Source organism: Lissotriton vulgaris, chromosome 8 (assembly GCF_964263255.1).
Source record: "Lissotriton vulgaris chromosome 8, aLisVul1.2, whole genome shotgun sequence".
NCBI lineage: Eukaryota > Metazoa > Chordata > Amphibia > Caudata > Salamandridae > Lissotriton > Lissotriton vulgaris.
Window position 1 is genome coordinate 1,518,244,318 of NC_141696.1, and position 19,174 is coordinate 1,518,263,491.

At 44.7% G+C, this 19,174-nt stretch overlaps 1 protein-coding gene across 1 annotated transcript in view; it reads left to right on the forward strand.

Moving 5' to 3' along the window:
• LOC147699073 (sodium/potassium-transporting ATPase subunit alpha-1-like) overlaps positions 1–19,174 on the forward strand; it is a 244,865-nt gene that overhangs the window by 145,218 nt on the left and 80,473 nt on the right. The window contains exon 9 of the mRNA XM_086935650.1: positions 17,764–17,962. Within this exon, the coding sequence (XP_086791776.1) occupies positions 17,764–17,962 (199 nt within the window). The remainder of the gene's footprint in view (positions 1–17,763; positions 17,963–19,174) is intronic.

Genomic DNA, 19,174 nt, shown 5'->3' on the forward strand with positions numbered 1-19,174 from the left:
TGCAGGAAATCCTGCCGGTACGCGTAGTTTCCTTCTAACTGATGGCAGGGGACAGAGCTTGCAACGCACCAACCGGCGCGTGAGCTGGGGGAGGGGTCCCTATTCGGGCGCCAAAATGTCATAAATATATAATTTACCGTCTTAATTTCTATGCAGGTAAGTACTTAATCAATAATAACTCAAATCGGAAAGAAAAAAACAGAGTCCGTGGTGTTAGAGTTCTTAGGGGTTTTATTCCTTAAAAAGGAATGGTCAAGACCTGGATATCATGTTCTTCCCACCACAGGGGTGGAAGAAGGGATAGAGCAATATTTTATTGACAATACATAGCTTATATACTTAATTTACACCATAGAAAGCAATATAGTAGGCGTAACAGCTGAGAGAGGACAAGATAACAGCATCCACGTGTTACTAGTACGTAATCAGTAGGCGTGAACTAGGCGTGAACTAGAGGTGTGTGCTAGAAACGTCACAGGTAGGTGTCATGAGTGGGTGGCACAAAACAGAAATGTTGCAATGTCAGCAGAAATCGGAGGCTTGGATGCGCGCGCAGCTGCATGACGTGTGATTGACGTGAAACTGGAGGGTGCAGGGGACTTGACATTTACACTGACGGAAAGAGACAGAAGTCTGGCATGTCAGATCAACTCGTACTTCTATCATATCTGATATCTGATGTTTGGGAACCATATTATCTGAACGGAAAAGATCTCTGGGGCAGAAGCTATTCTATACTGACTGTGAGTGCGTGTATAAGCGCCTAAGTGTCTGCATGAGAAGCGTGGGGGCATGGGCCTTCCATGGGAGCATGGTAACATGGTAACAGAGGCTATGAATTACTTGCACGGAGACAGGCCGTCCCTTTGGCTCTGCAGCTGAGGGGGATGTTTACTGAAGCTAGTAGGCAGGAATGTATTTTCGAGGAGCGGAACAGATAATTCGAAGGTTGTAGTCAGTCTTGGCAGGCAGCAGGCTGAGCTAAGCGCGGTGGGCCGCGCTGGAAGTAAGTCAGAGTTCATGGGTACAGAGGCAGCCTGGGCTGAGGCTTTCAGAGTCAGAAGCCAGAAAAAAGGCTCAATGGCAGAAATTCAGGGCCTACTTTGCCAGAGCTGAAAAACGTGTAAGGTACACTACAAAAAGACGTTGGCATAGCATACTTAGGAACGGACTATTTAACCCATTCAGGGTGGGTCTGAAAAAGGACATGTTAACGTTGGACGCAAATGTATTTGCGTCTTCATAGCTGGCACAGGAGGGAAGTTACATGCACTTTAAGCTGGTACATGGAGACGGTGACACAACTTGACCATAAAATTTATATTTCCTCAGACCAAAGCCGCTTTTCAGCTGCTGATTGCTTTCATTTTTCTTTTTCTCCCCAGAGTTTTATATAGCGCAAACTTGACCCGAAGGTATCAGAGCGCTTTACATGAGCACCAGTCGCGTTACACAAGGACACGTTCATTTTATTATTAGGCATGGGGAGATGAAGTAATTTGCCCAGAATCACGGGACGTTGAACGTCATTGACGAGACTCAAACCCTGTTTCCCGGATTTGAGATCGACCGCCCTAGCCGTTAGACCACATCCTCTCCTAGTTGGATCTTAATCTCATATTAATGAAGTTAAACTATTGCCCATACAGTGTTCACATATGGAAACATGACAAAATAGTGGCATAATACTTCCTCCAAATGTGCTGCATTACGCTGCATTTTTGTTGTTTTGTTGCATATTTCAGTCAGCCCAGCTGCATACCTTAGTCCTCGCCAGATGCATGATTCCAGTGGCCCTGCCCTAAACCTAACATGCAATGGTGGATAATCCACCCTTGAAGTGAAAAGAACAACCCAGCAGGCAATCACAGCAGACTGTCAACAGGTAATGCCAAGGGCATGAGAGCAAGGAGCTTCTCAGACATGTTAGAGGTGGCATGTTAGAGCTTGGTGCCATGTGTGACCCTGGGCATTGCTAACATTGTTACATAGGATGGCTGGTGTAGAAAGGGCATGTCCTGCCCAATATACACCATAGATCCCAATTGATAAAGTGACATTTATGGAAAAAGGGCATCTTGATGTGATCCCTGCTTTTCGTGATTATCAGTCGATGGACTATTGTTTGATTATGGCCAGAGACAGTATCGCCTGCCGCCTGCAGCTCGAACCAGGGAGTCAAACTCTGTGCCACAGAAGAGCGGCCATTGGATCTGCTCATTATGACATTGACTCCTGCGCATCCCTGGCTGCTGGTACGGCTGCACCCGCAGTCAGCGCAGGAAGGGCAAGCCAGGACACCGGGGGAGGGCTGTATCAGCAATCATCAGCTCTAAAACCAATCTGTCCTCTGAGAGAAACTGCTGACATTAGAAACTCCAGCACACCTGACAGATGGAGATTAAACTCCAGACAACCTGGAGGTAGCCCAGAATGACGTGCACTCTGGAGGGTGGTTGACTGTACCCCGGACACAGACATGCAGGAGATAAAATCCAAGGTCAGCAGCGGATCTTTCCTAAGGGACATCTTTGTTAGACCTCAGCTGTCTCGCTGCAATAGACACTGCCTTTACACTAGGGATTCAATCCAGGTACGCTAAAATACAACCTTCTGCTCAAATGCGCAAACCCATAACTACTGTCTGTAATGACTGGCGAGGAGACAGATTTCTTAAAAAGAAATTTAATTTTCTCTTCAACTTTGATCACCAGTGGTCAGATACATGACAGTTTTTACTACTGAAAAGGCAAATAATTTTTCATTTAATTTCATTGTATCTACATTTACGCATTTTGGATATACTGAAGATCTGACATATATCCGGCCATCCCAGACCAATGCTCCCTCCCCCAGCCAATATAAGGAAATGGATTGAATTACTGTTGTAGGGAGCTTGCAACATATTCCTTCTTCGCCATACTGGGATCACCCAGAACTTCCAAACAGATATTGCCAACCTCCTTCAGAAAATTCCAGATATCTGAAAAGCCAGAATAAGATAAAATACCTTTAATCTCCTGGATTGTACTAGAGACCTCCATTTCATGAGGCAGCAATGAATATACTGTGGACCCTAATGTGCACTGATCCTCAGAACTTGTTGTTATAGGCAGTAGAGTCTGTCTTGACATCTGTCAACACCAGGAATCTAGGGGACAAAATGCTGAGTATTTCTTCATGTGTTAGTTGTAGGTCGAGTCTGTTCTTACTTGTGAACTGTGTATAAGTGATAAGATGATTCTAACACTTAGGTCCTGATTACAAGTGGCCTGAGTGGTGTAATCGTTTTCCCATAAAAATACAGCAGCGAGCTATTCAGAATTACTGATTGAAGATGCAGAGTTTTTGGAGTCACAGTTCTCCTTTTAAATTACAAAACGTTCTAATGGGTGAGCTTTTTAAGACATCCGATAATTACCTGGTGTCGTAAATACCACTAGGCGCGGTATTCCAACTCCTGCACAAACAGAGGTTTGGCAGTGGTCGAAAAAATGACAAGCTGACGTCAATGAGCTGACATCCAGTGGCCATATTGGCTTGGGCACATTTATGAATAAGAGGTGGACACAGCTTCACAGAGCATCGTACCACATACCAAATGAACACTGAGGCAAGTTATTTTTCAATTTCAATTTAATTTGCTTCTCTAGACCTGGCTATTGTCATTTAAAAACATTTCGGGAATCTTTTATACATTTGGGACACTTACCTCTCAAATACTGTCTGTATGAGAGTAAGTCCACAACACTTCTGTTATTTGAGACACTAATACACATTATCTCGTGGCTCCCTCACACCATGCTATGGAACTACAAGCATTTTTACAGCATACAGGAAAATCACCCAATAAATGGAAGTAGTGGTTACACATGTTCGAAAACTAACTTAAGTTTGAGTTATAAACGAAAAATGCCCTATTATTTAATCACTTTGGTCCAGCCAGCAAACTGGTATTTGATTATTTTCTTGAGATGCAGATTCCCTATGGTCAATTTGCTGTTTGGGATGAATAAAATGAAACCAAAAAACAACTTTCAGATGAACCAAGTATTGTGTTAGAGCACCATCAGTTTTATTTAAAGAAAACATTGATGAAAGTGTGGAGGAGTATATTGTGGCACTCTGCACTCTACATTTCAGCTGCTACTTATGTCTTTGTGTCTGGAATCAATATGTAGATTAGAGTCCAATTTGCCTTTAATTCCTATTCCAAAATAGTACAAGAATGATTACTAACTTGTTGGAATCTAACACTTGAAGAAGTGGTAGGCATTGGAAAAAGCAATGAAAGATTTGACTGGTGGTCTTTCACCCATTAATTGTGTCGAAGAGACTTTACCAATGTGTGCATTGATCAGTAAGGACAGATTTAGTAGTGTGAGTAACAAAAAAGTGAGGGAAATCATTTAAAATGTGTGTCTAGGACTCACATAGGCAATAATCCTAACTGCTCAGCACAAAGGAAACATTACAATAATTGTAAGACATATGGTAATTTCCAAGCAGTTTGCAACTCAGGGACTTTTAGTGCAAAAGTCTGAAACACCGAGATAGAGAGATAATAAGTAGAAAGACTGAACAATGTTATGATGACAGGGCATAAGGGAAAGAAACTTGCTGCAAGCGTGACACTTCTTGAGAAAAAACTGGTCAAGAGTCCTATGTGTGACATTTTTGTGCGTGATGCAGATATCGAACTTATGGTGGAATCTGGGTCACTTATTTCTATTCTTCCTGACATCACATTAGAAACTGGACTTGTAATATCATTAAATTAGAAACCACTGCCATCAATGCAAAAGCATTTGTCGAATTTGATATCGCATGGTTGTTTTTTTTGTCAGTTCATCAGACTGTTCAGGCAGGAATATTATAGATAAAGTATATATGGCCTTTAAAGGAAAATGAATTTGGATTCGAAAGGCCTAGCTAAAATATGTCTATTTTTGATGCAGTTGCCTCAAATCTAGTAATTTGGGTGATTTGCCTATCTCTTCAGTATTCAGTATTTCAGTAGCATAGAATAATTAATACTAAAATCCCCTGATGTTTTTACTAAAAGAGTAGACTCAGTTAAAGCATTTGAGCATGCATTCAGGTTGAAAAAGATTTTTGTACCAACAATACATAAGGTAAGGCCAGTTCCAATAAGCGTTAGGAATGACTTAAGGAAACTCTTAGACAGATTCTAATAAAATGACATATTATAAAACCTTCAGAATCATATGAATGGGTTTTGCCTGTGGATTTGACTCAGAAGAGGTCTGGAGATTTACGTCTGTGCGTAGATCCCCGTACTTTGAACACAAATATAATAGTGAATTGTCATCCTGTGCCTCTACAGTAGTCTGAGAGAGTGAATCCTTCCAGTGCAGTGTAATATTGTGTTTCGCCAGAAGCAGAGTCAAGTCGGGGAACTGGGTGAAGGGTTTCTTGAACTTAGGGCAGGGGAATACACCCAAAATGATCACTTTGGGGAATTTATTAGTACACAGCCCATCGTGGTTGACAGAACCTCAAAAACTCTTTACCAGCATGAAAGGAGTTTGGGGCAAGACCAAAGCATGTGAATCAAATATGAGTTTAATGGTTCAGGTAAGGAAAAATAAGCTGTGCGGAATAACTCCGGTGGTGTTCGGCAGAATGGTCTGTAGGAAACAATGAGTAGTGCAGTAATGTTTCCTTAAAGTCTTTACAGGTAAACCCTATCTCATGGAGTGGGTGGCCAGCCAGCCAGCGAGCAACCCATTGGAGCTGTGCAGCTAAATAATAGCAGTTTAAGTCCCGATGGGCTAATCCACCCACATTCGCAAGTAGCTTTGGAGTGAAAAGAGCTAGCCCAGTGCCCAAATCAGATGTGGGACGTGTCTGAAGAAGAAATGAGGGATAAGAAAGGGAAGGTTTGCAAAAGTAAACAAAAACTGGTTAGCACAACCATCATCACTTGTGTCACGTGCCCCATTACTGAAAGAGGAAGAGAAGACCAAAAACCAAACTGGGCTCAGAGGGACCATGCTGCTCTGCCCAATGTCCCATTCTGCAAATCAGTGGGGTAATGGTAGATAATAATCCTTAGGTATCAAAAGATACCATAATTTAAAGAAACACATCTTAAATTTTAAAATCTTTATGTTCTTATATTTTGTTTATGTAATTTACAGCCCCAATATTTTAAAGATTCTGCATATTCTTTGACACTTAGGGATGAGCCAGATCACTGGTTCTGCCTGGCTCGACTGTAAAGTCATTTTAAGACAAGGACAGAGTGTGCAATAGCCCAAGGTACAACCTTTCAAGAGACCCGGCCTCTACCCGCCTGCCCTTGTACCAGCAGAGTTTGCCAGGGTGGGTGGGTGGGTGCTGCTGTTTAACCACTTGACAGTGCCTCTTCTGTTTCTCTCCTCTCCTCTGAGACAACTCCCTAGGTATGCAATAGTTTCCGATACTCATGGCAGACCCATCTAGTATGATTTTAGGAAATGTCCCACCTTGTTCTTCTTTTCCTTCTTTATCCTGTTCTTAGCAACAACCCTTTAAATCAGTTTCTGTGGATCTCCCATCTGATCTTGATTTCATCCTCTTCTTTAATTTTCTTTGATTGGTAGTCCGGGCTCCCAGTTTTTAGATAAATGTAGAATCCCGGACTCAGGGCACAAGTCCTAAAAAAAGGAAGTGGGGGGGACGATGTCACAGGAAGTGACGTCACTAAAGGTGGCTTGCACCATCGGGCTCATTGCCTCCCCTCGCTCACCCCTTAGATGCGATTGCATCACAAAGCCAGCGCGTCTGCAGCGTCCTGTGAGCTCCAATCTCGTACCAGAGAGGGCAAAGAGTGAAGTCCAGCTGTTTGGCAGGGGGGACGGCATCCACCCCTTAAAATAAGTGGGGGGACGCCATCCACCCGCGTGGTACCCCGACTTGAGCCCTGCCCGGACTATAGACAAGTTAGAGTGAGACTATAGAACAGTTGTAGGTTCCTAACGTCCTGACATTAGGGGCCTCATTAGGATGGCGGACGGACCTGCGTCCGTCCGCCACCCCAGAGGAGGAGGGACCGTCCGCAGGGGCAGCGGCGGTCCCTCCGTGCAAATTAGGATGTGACCGCCACCCTCGCGGTCACATCCTGTATGTTTAACATTGCGGCGGGTGCTGCTTGAAGCAGCACCCGCCGCAATGTTAAAAATGCATGCTTCGCATTTGCATGCACAAAGTGGCAGGCACCGCTCGGTGCCTGCCGCTTTGTGCATGCAAATGCATGGGGTTACCATAGGTACCCCCCATGTGCACCCCCCACCCCCGTCACCCTGGGGGCCCGCAACGGGCCCCCAAAGAAATCACTGTATGCCTTTCCACGGCGGAGAAGCCGCCGCGGAAAGACATGTGTTCACCCCCATCCTAATATGGCTGGCGGTGTCTGTTAGACCCCGCCTCCATATTAGAGCTTTTCCGCCACGGTCTTAAGGGGACCGCAGCGGAAAAGCGGTGGACGGTCTTCCTGACCCCCCAGCCATCCTAATCTGGCGGGGGGTCTTTGAAGGCTCCGCAGCGGTTTTTCCGCATCCTCCGGGCTGGCGGACACTTCCGCCGGCCCGGAGGATGCGGAAAAACCGCAATCCTAATTGGCCCCTAGGTGTGAAACTGTCTCCCATACTATCAGCTCTGCCTCTTAAATTATTTTTAGGTTTAAAGTCCACTGGAGGTTGAGGTTGAGCCAGATGTTTTTTGTTCAACTTGTTTAAACTAGCAGAAGGTCACTTACCTTAATGTTTCCATGGACTAAAATTATTTTAGAAACATATTCAAAATGTGGCTGTTGCTTTCTCTCCAAGAAAGAATGGGTACATCTGAGTAGGCATAATGGCCTTGACACCGTGCTCCAGGGCATTCATTTACTATTGAACATGGACATAATGAGCCACCTGGGTGTAGTATACGTAGAGGCATGCACAAAAAGAAAACCTGTAAGTAAATGCACTGATAAAGCAATGGAGTATGGCCTCTCTTTGGATGTGTCTGTAAAATTGTTCTTTTGTGCTGCATTTTGTGCCCTGAATTGTGGCTCTTTGTCCTGAATTTTGACCCTGGTCCTGAATTTTTTGACAGTCCTGTCCAGAATTTGCCTTCATGCCAGGTGGTCACCCTGTTACACGGGGGCCATTCGTAATGAGGGCTCTGTGTCTTTTTTTAGCGCAGTTGTGATCCGCGATGGCACATGGGCACGGACTGGCGGTCTTCTTTTGAATAAATGTGCATCTGAAGGCTGCCAGGTTGTGTCGTGAATACATGAGCAATGGCTGCGGGGAATCTCCCGTACAATCAGGCCCTCGGCCAGCTCATGAATATTAATGCCACACTGTCCTGCTCAAGGGATTGCGCAGAGTTTCAGAGTGCTACTGCAATATTCATGAGCAGTGTTTCTGTGCAGGGTAGGATCCGTGTGAAAGCAGAAGGTGTTTGCACCGCAGCACACTGCTTTAGTGCACACAGAATGTTTTATGCACCAGGCCCTAACAGACTGTCAGCAAGATAAAGCAGGCAGTGTTAGTTACCCTCCAGTAAAATAATCATTGGCACAATTCCAAACATGCTGTACATCTAACTTCAGCTGGGTAATTATTTTTTCGCTGATGAAGTTTTGCAAAGTTTTTTATTTTCACCCTTTGTGATGTTCCCCTGTTTTCTCGTTTGCCACACTTTTGCAAGATTAATTGCACTCTTAGCAAAATCAGTCAAGCTAAAAAACTGACGCAGAATATTTCTCGCCCGCTTCACTTTTTGTGGAGCTTTTCTTCAATCGATGGCATTACAGAGAGAAAAACACAAACTGTTTTCTCAAACTAGAGCCAAGTCCTGGGCACACGTTCAAAGTATTGTATTCAGACTTACACCACACAGTTATAGTACTTCCTGTGAAAGAATGTTTTCCCAAACTAGGTATCCGCACAGCCATTTAGTGAAAGTAAACTAAGGATTTATGCAGCATATACTCATGGAAGTCAATTTTCACTGACATGTGGCAAACTTCAAAATTCAATAACTTGAACAAATTTCCAGACCCCGTGACAAAGTTTGAAAAACAACTTTGCAGGTTTGCACACCGCTACTAGTCTCTCTAGGGATGAAAATATGATTTGGAATTAAAGGAATATGTGCATGTTGCAGGCACTACCTGAAGATTTTGCACTGGTGGCGTCTGCATGTGGATTCTGACACCGGTGATGTCAGGGCGTACCAAAGACTTTGTGACGCTATAATAGAAGGAATAGTGGTTATTTTGATGGAAACTTACATGGACGACAACACTAACTTGTGTGACGGCATTATTAATAATTGAGACTATATACACACGGTTTTTATTACTGCAAACGTTGGATGTGGTAATTTCAAAGTCTCTTTATGGGATAATTATGTAGTATGCCCTGAGAAAGTCGAGCAAGTCGAAACGTGTGTTGGCTGTGCTATTTGATCGGACTGTCTGATTTATTTCCATAAATGTGGACATCATAATGAATTGTATCTATGAGACTGATCAAGTTGTATAATGGCATTATTATATGTATGATCATGTACTTTTTAGATACTCATATTTATGTGATATATTTTGTGATATATAGAAACACATTTTTGCTATTTTTTGTTTGACTTATGAGTATTAAAGTGCTCAGGTTAGGCAACAGTTTCTTGCAGTAGGAGTGTTGTCTGATGAAGCACCTTTTTTTGTTTTGACTGACCACCTTTGTGGAAGGTTTGTGCAGGTTGTGTATTCCACTGCTGCAGATTGTAATAATCTTACATTGAAAATGCTGTTGATAGCACAGAGAGTGCAGTTTGATTTTACAGAAGTGGGCACAATACTTAGACTGTGACTTCTGTCCAACTCGCTGACCTACGTGACTCATACGAGAACTAGTCTCACGTTAGAGCAATCACAGACATATGAGTGTAACCCTGAGCTGTAGTATTATGTGAAATGTATGCGTATACGACATTATCACCCATATGGGTATCCTGATGCTTCACAGATGTGTGGGGCTAGCCGGGGGTGGGGGGTGACTTACTCCAAGGGGGGAGGTCTCAAAGTGATGTAGGAGGTCATCCCAAGCTTTAGTAGCGATGCGTGAGAAGGCTCAGCCTCCTGATCTGCGCTTGTGAATGCGTGGGACTTGTGCTAGTGAGAGACAGGCAGAGTGGAGATGCCTGGAGGGTTGGTACAACTGCATGTGGCTGTCCAGGTAGGCTCAGCCTGGGTTGTGCAGTGCTTTGTATGTGTGGGTGAGGAGTTTGAACTGTGCGCACTTGTGTATTAGGAGCCCGTGGAGCTCCATCAGGTATGAAGTGATGTGAGACTGGAGTGGACGAGTTCAGCAGTGCTGTTTTAGAGGGTCTGTAGTCTCTTAGTGAACTCCGACATTTCCATAGTTCTGTCTGCTGGTGATCAGGGCTTCAGTGATGGGCTGGGTATGGCCGTAGGGAGATCATTCTGTAGTTTGCGAGCTTTGCAGGGTTCGCTGATGGTTTATTCACGAGAGTGTTGACCTCCGTGTGCTTCTAGGCCTCCAAATGTGGCTGTGATAATGGAGTTGTTGAGGATGAGATTAAGGGCTTTGCTGATGCAGGTGAGTCCTTTGTTGAAGGTGTGGTGGGGTAAGGGTCTGACGGGGCCACCGAGTGGATGGTCTTCAAGGGATCCAGAGAACAATCACTTACATATGAGTATAACCCTGTAATCCTGTATTCAGGGCTAGAGAGCAAGAACTGATGTGAATGTAACCCCACACTCTTGGCCAGAGACCAAATACCTACCAGAGTGTAATCCAGCTCTCAGGACTAGAGAGCAGTCACAGACAAATGAGTCTAACTTTGAACTAATTGCTGGAGAGCAATCACAGGTATATGATTGTAACACTGCACTCAGGGCTAGAAAGCAGTCACATACAATGAGGGAAACCCCACACTTAAGGCCAGAGACCAATCACCTACATTAGTGGAACCTCCCACTCAGGGACAGAGAGCAATCACAGCCTCATGAGTGGAACCCTGTAATCAGGGCTGGAGACCAATCACTTACATAAGTGTAAACCTACATGCATGCCAGCAGCAATCACAAACATATGAGTGTAATGCCACATTCAGGCCTGGGGAGCAGTCATTTACAATGAGTGTAAGCCCATATTCAGCAGCAGAAAGCAATCACCTACATGAGTGTATCCCTGCAATCATTGCTAACAAGCAATCAAAGACATGTGAGTGAAACCTTGTACTCCGTGTCAGAGAGCAGTCGCACACATATGAGTGAAACCTTGTACTTTTTAGACAGAGAGTAATCACAGGCATATGGGTGTAGCCCCACACAATGGCCAGACACACATCATATAGATATGAGTGAAACACTGCACTAAGGTACAGCAAAGCTAACCTAATTGACCTTGGTATGTCATTGAAGAACTGCTCTGGGTATGGAAGATAGGATTCTGTACATGTCAAGCATGAGATAGAAACCCCACTCATGCTTTTGACCTATCAGTGGGTGTGAAAGGAAAGCCCTTCTGCACTGACAGAGTCAGAAGCATTGCAGTGGATTATCTGCATGAGTCTTAGAACTTTCTGTAGATAGCAGGTTCCTACTATCTTGAGGTTTACATGCGATTGTTGCCATTGGGTACCTGAGGGGGGGAGATGTAACCATGCTGCTAGTGCGGGCGGGGAATTTAGCACAGTAGTGACATCTACCTTTGATCTACCTACTGCCTCGCATAATGGAGTCTGTGGTGTCAGCTGGGTGTGCTGAAATCTAGTGCATAGAAAGCCATATTGTTCCGTCTGTCATCAAAGCGCTGCTGTGTGTCACTGTCACATGCTGCTAGTGCTCAGCATGCATCTTATGGTCTTCACTCTCCTGGTTCTTGGGTGGTGTTCAGGGGAGTGTGCAGACAGCCTGGTTCAGAGGTAAGAATGCTTGAGAAGGGCATGTGCTGTGGAGAGAATGTGTCCTCAGTGAGCATGATAGGAAGGGTCTGCAGGGGAACCGGGGAAGGTCTCAATGGTGGGTAGTTCATTGATTAACGCTAAGTAGTCCAGGTGATTGCAGGATCCCAGGGCACTTTTACAACAGATAATAACTGTCCCATCAAAGCATTTTTTATATTATGTGCCATCGTGCAGATTACTTTGATAGAATTTCTTTTACACACAATCCAGAAAAAAACACAAATGCAACAAGAGTGAAAATAGGGAACAGAATCAATTTTTACCTGAGAAGTTTAACAGAAAACAGAAAGAGCAGTGTGAAAATGGATCTGGACAGACAGTGGCTTCATGGGACTTTTATTGAAAGACTGAGCCTTTTATAAACCTTCACAATGCGCTGCTTTGGCAGTTGATCTAATTGCTTTTTATCGACTTGAAAATGTTGCCATGATTTATATTTTCTTGGTTCATCCTGAAACATTTGACATTGCCAAGATCTTTACACGTCAAGGCACATGACATAAGGACCCCATCGCTGTCGAAAGCACCCTTGAAATCGAGGCGCTGCCCTTCTTCAGCTCCCTAATACCTGGATAGTCATTCAGCTAAGAGAAAGAAAGTCCCCTTCCACTCCCTGAATCCTCACCCTCGGTTTGGTCTTATAAAAGCAAACTCACTTTCACCACTGAAGGCTGTGCCATATTCAAGAACAGTGCCTCCAAAACATCTGCATCATGTAATGAAGATGTGAAAAGTTATTGGTCAATGCCTTCTCCCCTCAGGAGATCAAAGACCCTAACAAGTAAATGCACTTGATGTTGCACACCCCTAGATATGACCGCATACCAGGGAGATCTCCTACTTCATACCACGACAAACACAGCTATCGACAAATACAGGCAAGGTAGACTGTCCGACCTCTCCAACCTTGTCACCGTCAAGAGTGTCACCAATAAAAGAAGTTGCTACTTTCCTCTGTTTTGTGAATGAGAGGAGCTGCAAGACTGCAGCAGACTGGAAAACAGGACCAGCCTTGTCTTCTGATGTCCAAAGACACTCCTCCACACCACAACAACAGCATCACTTGACAAGGAAGCAAACAAACAACTCATTTTAATGGAAAGGAATGGAATGTCCAACTCATTTTACTGGAATGGAATGCATATTGGCTATCGTCCTCAGTCGCGAAAGTGGCTAGTGCTACTTCTTTGTTCAGCTATCACCAGAGGCTTCATTGTGAGACCTAAGAATTTTCCCAAAGATATTTTTAATACGAAAGTTAACATTTACAGGAGATTGTTAATGATGGTCACCTGGTATCAGACTAGGTAATCGGTGCAACAGAAGACTTCTGGCACTTGTTGTAATATAGTTATTGCCCCAGGTTTAGCCTATGAAGATCCCCTTTGTTATGTTTTTAGCCCCCAAACGAGACGATCACCCACTTCTCCGGCTTTTGGTTATTCAATTCTCAAACCTTTATGAGATGAACCAGATTAAGGTGGAGGCAGAAATGTCGGTAGCTAGGAACATGGAAAAAAGACACAGAACCACAGATCCCATTACAAGTAACTGGAGAGGAAATAACATCACAAGAGGGTCCATCTCCACCAATAACAGCTAGAGCATCCTTTCTACCGCAGTGAGGCATCTTGAGACAGAAGCAATCAACAGGCTCTGTAATCACTGAGGAGTAATGCTCCTCCCTCCTCTCACATCAGCTATTCAGGAGAGCAATGTTTCTCAAACACATCACAGTATGGAACAGCAAAACAACCAATTGTAGAGTGCACTGAGCTGACACTCAGTCCTCCCTCTCCACCCCCTGCTAATACCACCACTCTCACCTTTAAATCACCACAGCCACCCAGGACCCTGAACATACCCATGTTCCAGGATCCATTGCTCACCCCTACCCCAAGCCAGTCCTATTTGCAGAAGTCTGCAAGCGTGTTAGGTGCGCAATGTGCCGATGCACAAAACCTGAAAACGACTGATTCTTGGCCTGCTTCTTTGTTGCTTCTCCCCTGGCTCTGGTGGCGGAGGTGTGCGACTAGAACTGCGACAGGATACATTGCGAGCTCGACAGTGGCTGGGCAGCCTGTTTTTCTCCTAGGGAGCTGCATAGCTTAGGGCTGTGGTCAGGTGCAGCAAACAAGGCGGTAATAGTGTACAAAGTGAGCGATCTGCATGCCCCAGGACAGCCTGCTGTCTCTCATGTTCTTGAGCACATCCGTACAGTAAACCACATCTCATGCTCTCACACACACATCCACAACCTGTGTCATAGGTCATCCATGCCTGACCACCAAGACTGCCTACTACGCAGAGGCCATGTTGTCCTCAAATCAAAGTTGGTGCATCTCCCTCGCGCTGGGAAACTGCAAGAGGCAAACACATGAATAAGATTGGGAATTATGCAGAAGAAGAGCCAAATCTGCCTTCATGCTGCATTCCATAGCGTAGAAAGAAGCTCACTGCAGTCGCAGATCAGACTTGATCAATCCTGAAGCTTTTCTCACAGGTAAAGTCTCACAACCACCATCAACAAGAGCAACAAATACCCCACAGACTACACAGCCTACAAGTGCTCCCATGCTCCTACAGGCGTTTCTGCTGTAAGACCCATCGTAACCTGAAGAAACATCCTGCTAGTTGCCGCCCTTCAAAGCGAATGAAAATCAGCGCCTTCTCTTGATCAGGGTCAAAGACATATTTTGGGCACGTAAGACGTAAGCCAGCAATAATGGAGAAGAACAGCTAAAGAACGGCCAACTCGGGATATTCTAGACAAGATCCATGACCAAAGTCTCGCTGTTTTCCCAGGAGCTTTGGCCTGGAGATGGAGCACAATAGCTTAGGCTGCCCCAGGCCCTGTTGCATCTGCTCAGCATTCATGATCACCATTTAGCAAAGGCCTGTTGAGGGACCACTCCACATGCACCTAAGTCTCGACACCTGGCCTCCCAGAGGAGCTATTGTGGCACTCGTGAACAGCTGTCTTACAAGCCATTGCGTTCAAGACAAGAAGAAGTTGTGAATTATTCAAGTGAGGAGATCCAGCAGCTGCCTTGCCCCTTCAGCTTCTCTGCTCACTAGGCTACACAGTCCATTCTACTACTGAGAAACCTACCATTCCGTGAACACACACGCAACCCAAGCAAGACGCAACACAGCATGGAATAACCATTGCAGATATGCGGACAAGCCAACAACAGAGAGTTATGAAGGTTTGAAAAGACATATTTGCCAGAGATGTTACAGCTCGTGAATGCCTCCTAAAACTTCACCACCTGGGGTCTGCGACCACCAGCTGGTCCTGCCAACAGCTCTATAGAAAGTCAGATCATAAGCATGACTGAAATGGTCAACACCATTCTGTCAGCTTCACTCAGACGTGCATTGCTGTCACCACCTGTTGAGTGACTCGCAAACTGACCAGTCATGTAGACTTCTTATACCACGCTGCTGCGTGCCTGAAACATCTTTGGCACTCTGATGTAACAGCCAGAATATCCATGTTCAACCTGATGCAATCTTTAGGACGCTTGCACCATGATGCTCATGTTCCAAAGCATTTCCGAGTTAGTTGGCAGTGGCTCATTGGTGGTCTTGAAGTGGTCCTGTGGCAACCATACAAGCAGCATCATTACTGCTGACACACTATCCTGTGCGCCAGCGTCAGAGGTGCATTCTCACTCACGGGCTATGGGACTCAGATATGTCCTAGTGGAAGAAACTTTCAACAAGATCTAGAACCCTGAAAGGTAGTCTTCGGAAATCAAGCATTGCAGCCAATGCCACATGGCTTCACATGAGTTCAGCATTGCTGCTTCCTCAGTAAGCAACTGGACTGAAGGACAATGACCATCATCTATCAAAGGTGTCAATAAGGTGTTCGGAACCTGAACTCTCCAGGCATCATCGTGCCCTGTGTGCTGATGGACATCTGAGCCCAGTCCTCAACCAGTGTTCACATCTCTAACCACCAAACTGGTTAAACCATGGGCAAGAGTGGCAGCATCCTTTTACAGCTGGCATCATTTATCCAGCATCCACCAAAGCTATGCTAATTTGACGTTGAAACTGGGTGAGACTTACAGTGGTGTTCTGGTTTATTTTCATGTGTTAGGCTGTTTGTCCTCTTATTTGTTTTTGGAAGCAATGATATTTCATCTGAAGAGGTCAGACCTCTCTTTTAGTGATCGCTCACATTCTCACAAATCCATCCAGGAGCTGTGTCACAGGTCGTGTGACGGGACTGATAATAGGGTGTTGAGCGCTTGGGATTTGTGTCTCCCCATCGGTGCCTGCACCCAACATAACCGTGGACCGCTGTCATTGCACAGTGACACATCAAAGAACTGCATCAAATGTTTCGCTCATTTAAGTGTAGACATTATCAGAGTCACAGGGGGAGTTTGTTCAGTGAAGCAATGGAACCTCACAAAAAGAAGTGGTAAAAACAAAAGAGAAAAATGAAGTAACGTGCTCGGAGATAGCAAGAAAACCCTGGCTGAAAGTAAATATAGGGTAAAGGAAAGAGGGAACTTCTTTAGTTGGGAGTTCTGCAAGTGTATGACAATAACGTGAATCCAAGATGAGAGCCAGAAAGCAGTTACCCTGCAGACTCAAGGTTGGATGTGGTGGGCATGTGACAAGGTTCAGCAGAAGCCCTTGGGAAGGGGAGTGCTGGACCGGTCCCTTTTTAGTAGAATATGCATGGGATGTGCATTTGGGTGGTCACGGAAAGAGAACGACTAAAAAGAATTGGACAATCAGCCCTTAGATCTCAACAACCTCTCAACAACTTGGTACTCTCATTAGAAATCAGAAAAGATAGCAATGCACATCTTATTTAAATTACAAAGTTTAGCTTGAAAAAGGGTTAAAATGTTGTGGAATCCATAGGTCAGATTTACGAAAAACATTTTGCCATCTCAAACCCTGTAATTTAAAAAACCGCAGGGTTTGCGACTGCACAATGGCTTTTGCTATTTACTAAACCTATTGTGCAAGTTGTAAGTCTTTCAAACTCACAAAATGATTTTTGCAATCCACTCCAAGTGACCAATAGGAGGGGATGTAAAAGGAGCATGTGAGTTGCAATGGTATATACCAGTGGTTTGCGACTGCAATTACTGTTGCAAACCATTGATCAGCTACAGACACCTCATAGGAGGTGGTAACTGATTCCCCTTCGGTAATCCTCTTGGGCGACCTCGAGGGGAGCAGGCAGTGGCCCGGGGATCACTGCCTCCACCTCGCAATGTCTTCCCAAACTGTAAATATGTCGTGTCCAGCAGCACCAGTTCCTTTAAGGAACACAAGCTGTTTACAAAAAAAAGTTTCCCATTTGTGAATGCAAACAAAGGGATGGTAGTGCTGGTTTATGCTGGCCACCATAATGTTGTTTGTAGCTAATCATAGGGAGTCGCAAATAGCAACAGGCCTATATCCAATAGGCAGTTTGTTCCACGACCTTCTACAATTGAAGATTTTCTGATGCAAACCAGTACTATATAGGTCGCATTACAAAATCAGAGACGAGCTGCAAAATGTTGACATGCGATTGTGAAATTTGGAGGATGAATGTAAGTTTTAATAAGTAGGAATATATATGTCTTTGTATATGTCTTTATCTTCTGCAGCTATCACGGTATATCGAGGTGTCTTGCAGATTGTGATTGCGTTGTAATAATGTTGAATTGTAACAACAAAGATGCATGTAACATAGATGGATAGAAAACAAAGATCCAGCGCATTGAACCAACTTTCCTCCTTGTGCCGTAGGTGTGCTTGACTCTCACTGCCAAGCGAATGGCCCGAAAGAACTGCCTGGTGAAGAACCTGGAAGCCGTGGAGACCCTCGGATCTACCTCTACCATCTGCTCCGACAAAACCGGAACCCTCACCCAGAACCGAATGACTGTGGCTCACATGTGGTTTGACAATCAGATCCATGAAGCAGACACCACTGAGAACCAGAGCGGTAAGGCGACCTCTCATTTACACCCATATAGATGTGACTATGTCATTAGTAAAAAAATTAATTCTGCCTGAATGATAGTCATCAGTCCTAGTTTTATCTCCATTGCTAACTCCTGCTGACCAGTTGCCAGCCACATGCAGGTGAGAGAGACTGCTGGGCAGGAGACTGCAGGCATGGAACCAGGGAAAACAAGGAAGCAGATGGAGAAGATGGTCCAGTATGAAGAGTACGAGTGACCCATGGTAAATAAGGAAGCAGATGGAGAAGATGGTCCAGTAAGAAGAGTAAGCGAGACTCATGGTAAATAAGGAAGCAGATGGAGAAGATGGTCCAGTAAGAAGAGTAAGCGTGACCCATGGTAAATAAGGAAGCAGATGGAGAAGATGGTCCAGTAAGAAGAATAAGCGTGACCCATGGTAAACAAGGAAGCAGACAGTGAAGATGATCCAGTAAGAAGAGTAAGCGTGACCCATGGGAAATAAGGAAGCAGATGGAGAAGATGGTCCAGTAAGAAGAGTAAGCGTGACCCATGGTAAATAAGGAAGCAGATGGAGAAGATGGTCCAGTAAGAAGAGTAAGCGTGACCCATGGGAAATAAGGAAGCAGATGGAGAAGATGGTCCAGTAAGAAGAGTAAGCGTGACCCATGGTAAATAAGGAAGCAGATGGAGAAGATGGTCCAGTAAGAAGAATAAGCGTGACCCATGGTAAACAAGGAAGCAGACAGTGAAGATGATCCAGTAAGAAGAGTAAGCATAACCCATGGGAAACAAGAAGGCAGATGGAGAAGATGATCCAGTAAGAAGAGTAAGTGTGACCCACGGTAAACAATAAGGCAGATGGAGAAGATGATGCAGTAAGAGGAGTAAGCGTAACCCAAGGTGAATAAGGACGCAGATGGAGAAGATGGTCCAGTAAGAAGAGTAAGTGTGACCCAAGGTAAACAAGAAGGCAGATGGAGAAGATGATGCAGTAAGAGGAGTAAGCGTGCCTCATGGTAGATAAGGAAGCAGACAGAAAAGATGATCTAGTAAGAAGAGTAAGCGTAACCCAAGGTGAATAAGGACACAAATGGAGAAGATGATCCAGTAAGAAGAGTAAGTGTGACCCACGGTAAACAAGGAAGCGTATAGAGAGGATGATCAAATTCAGGAAAGTTAGTGTGACCCACAGTAAACAAGGAAGTGGATGGAAAGGGTGATCCAGTACGAAG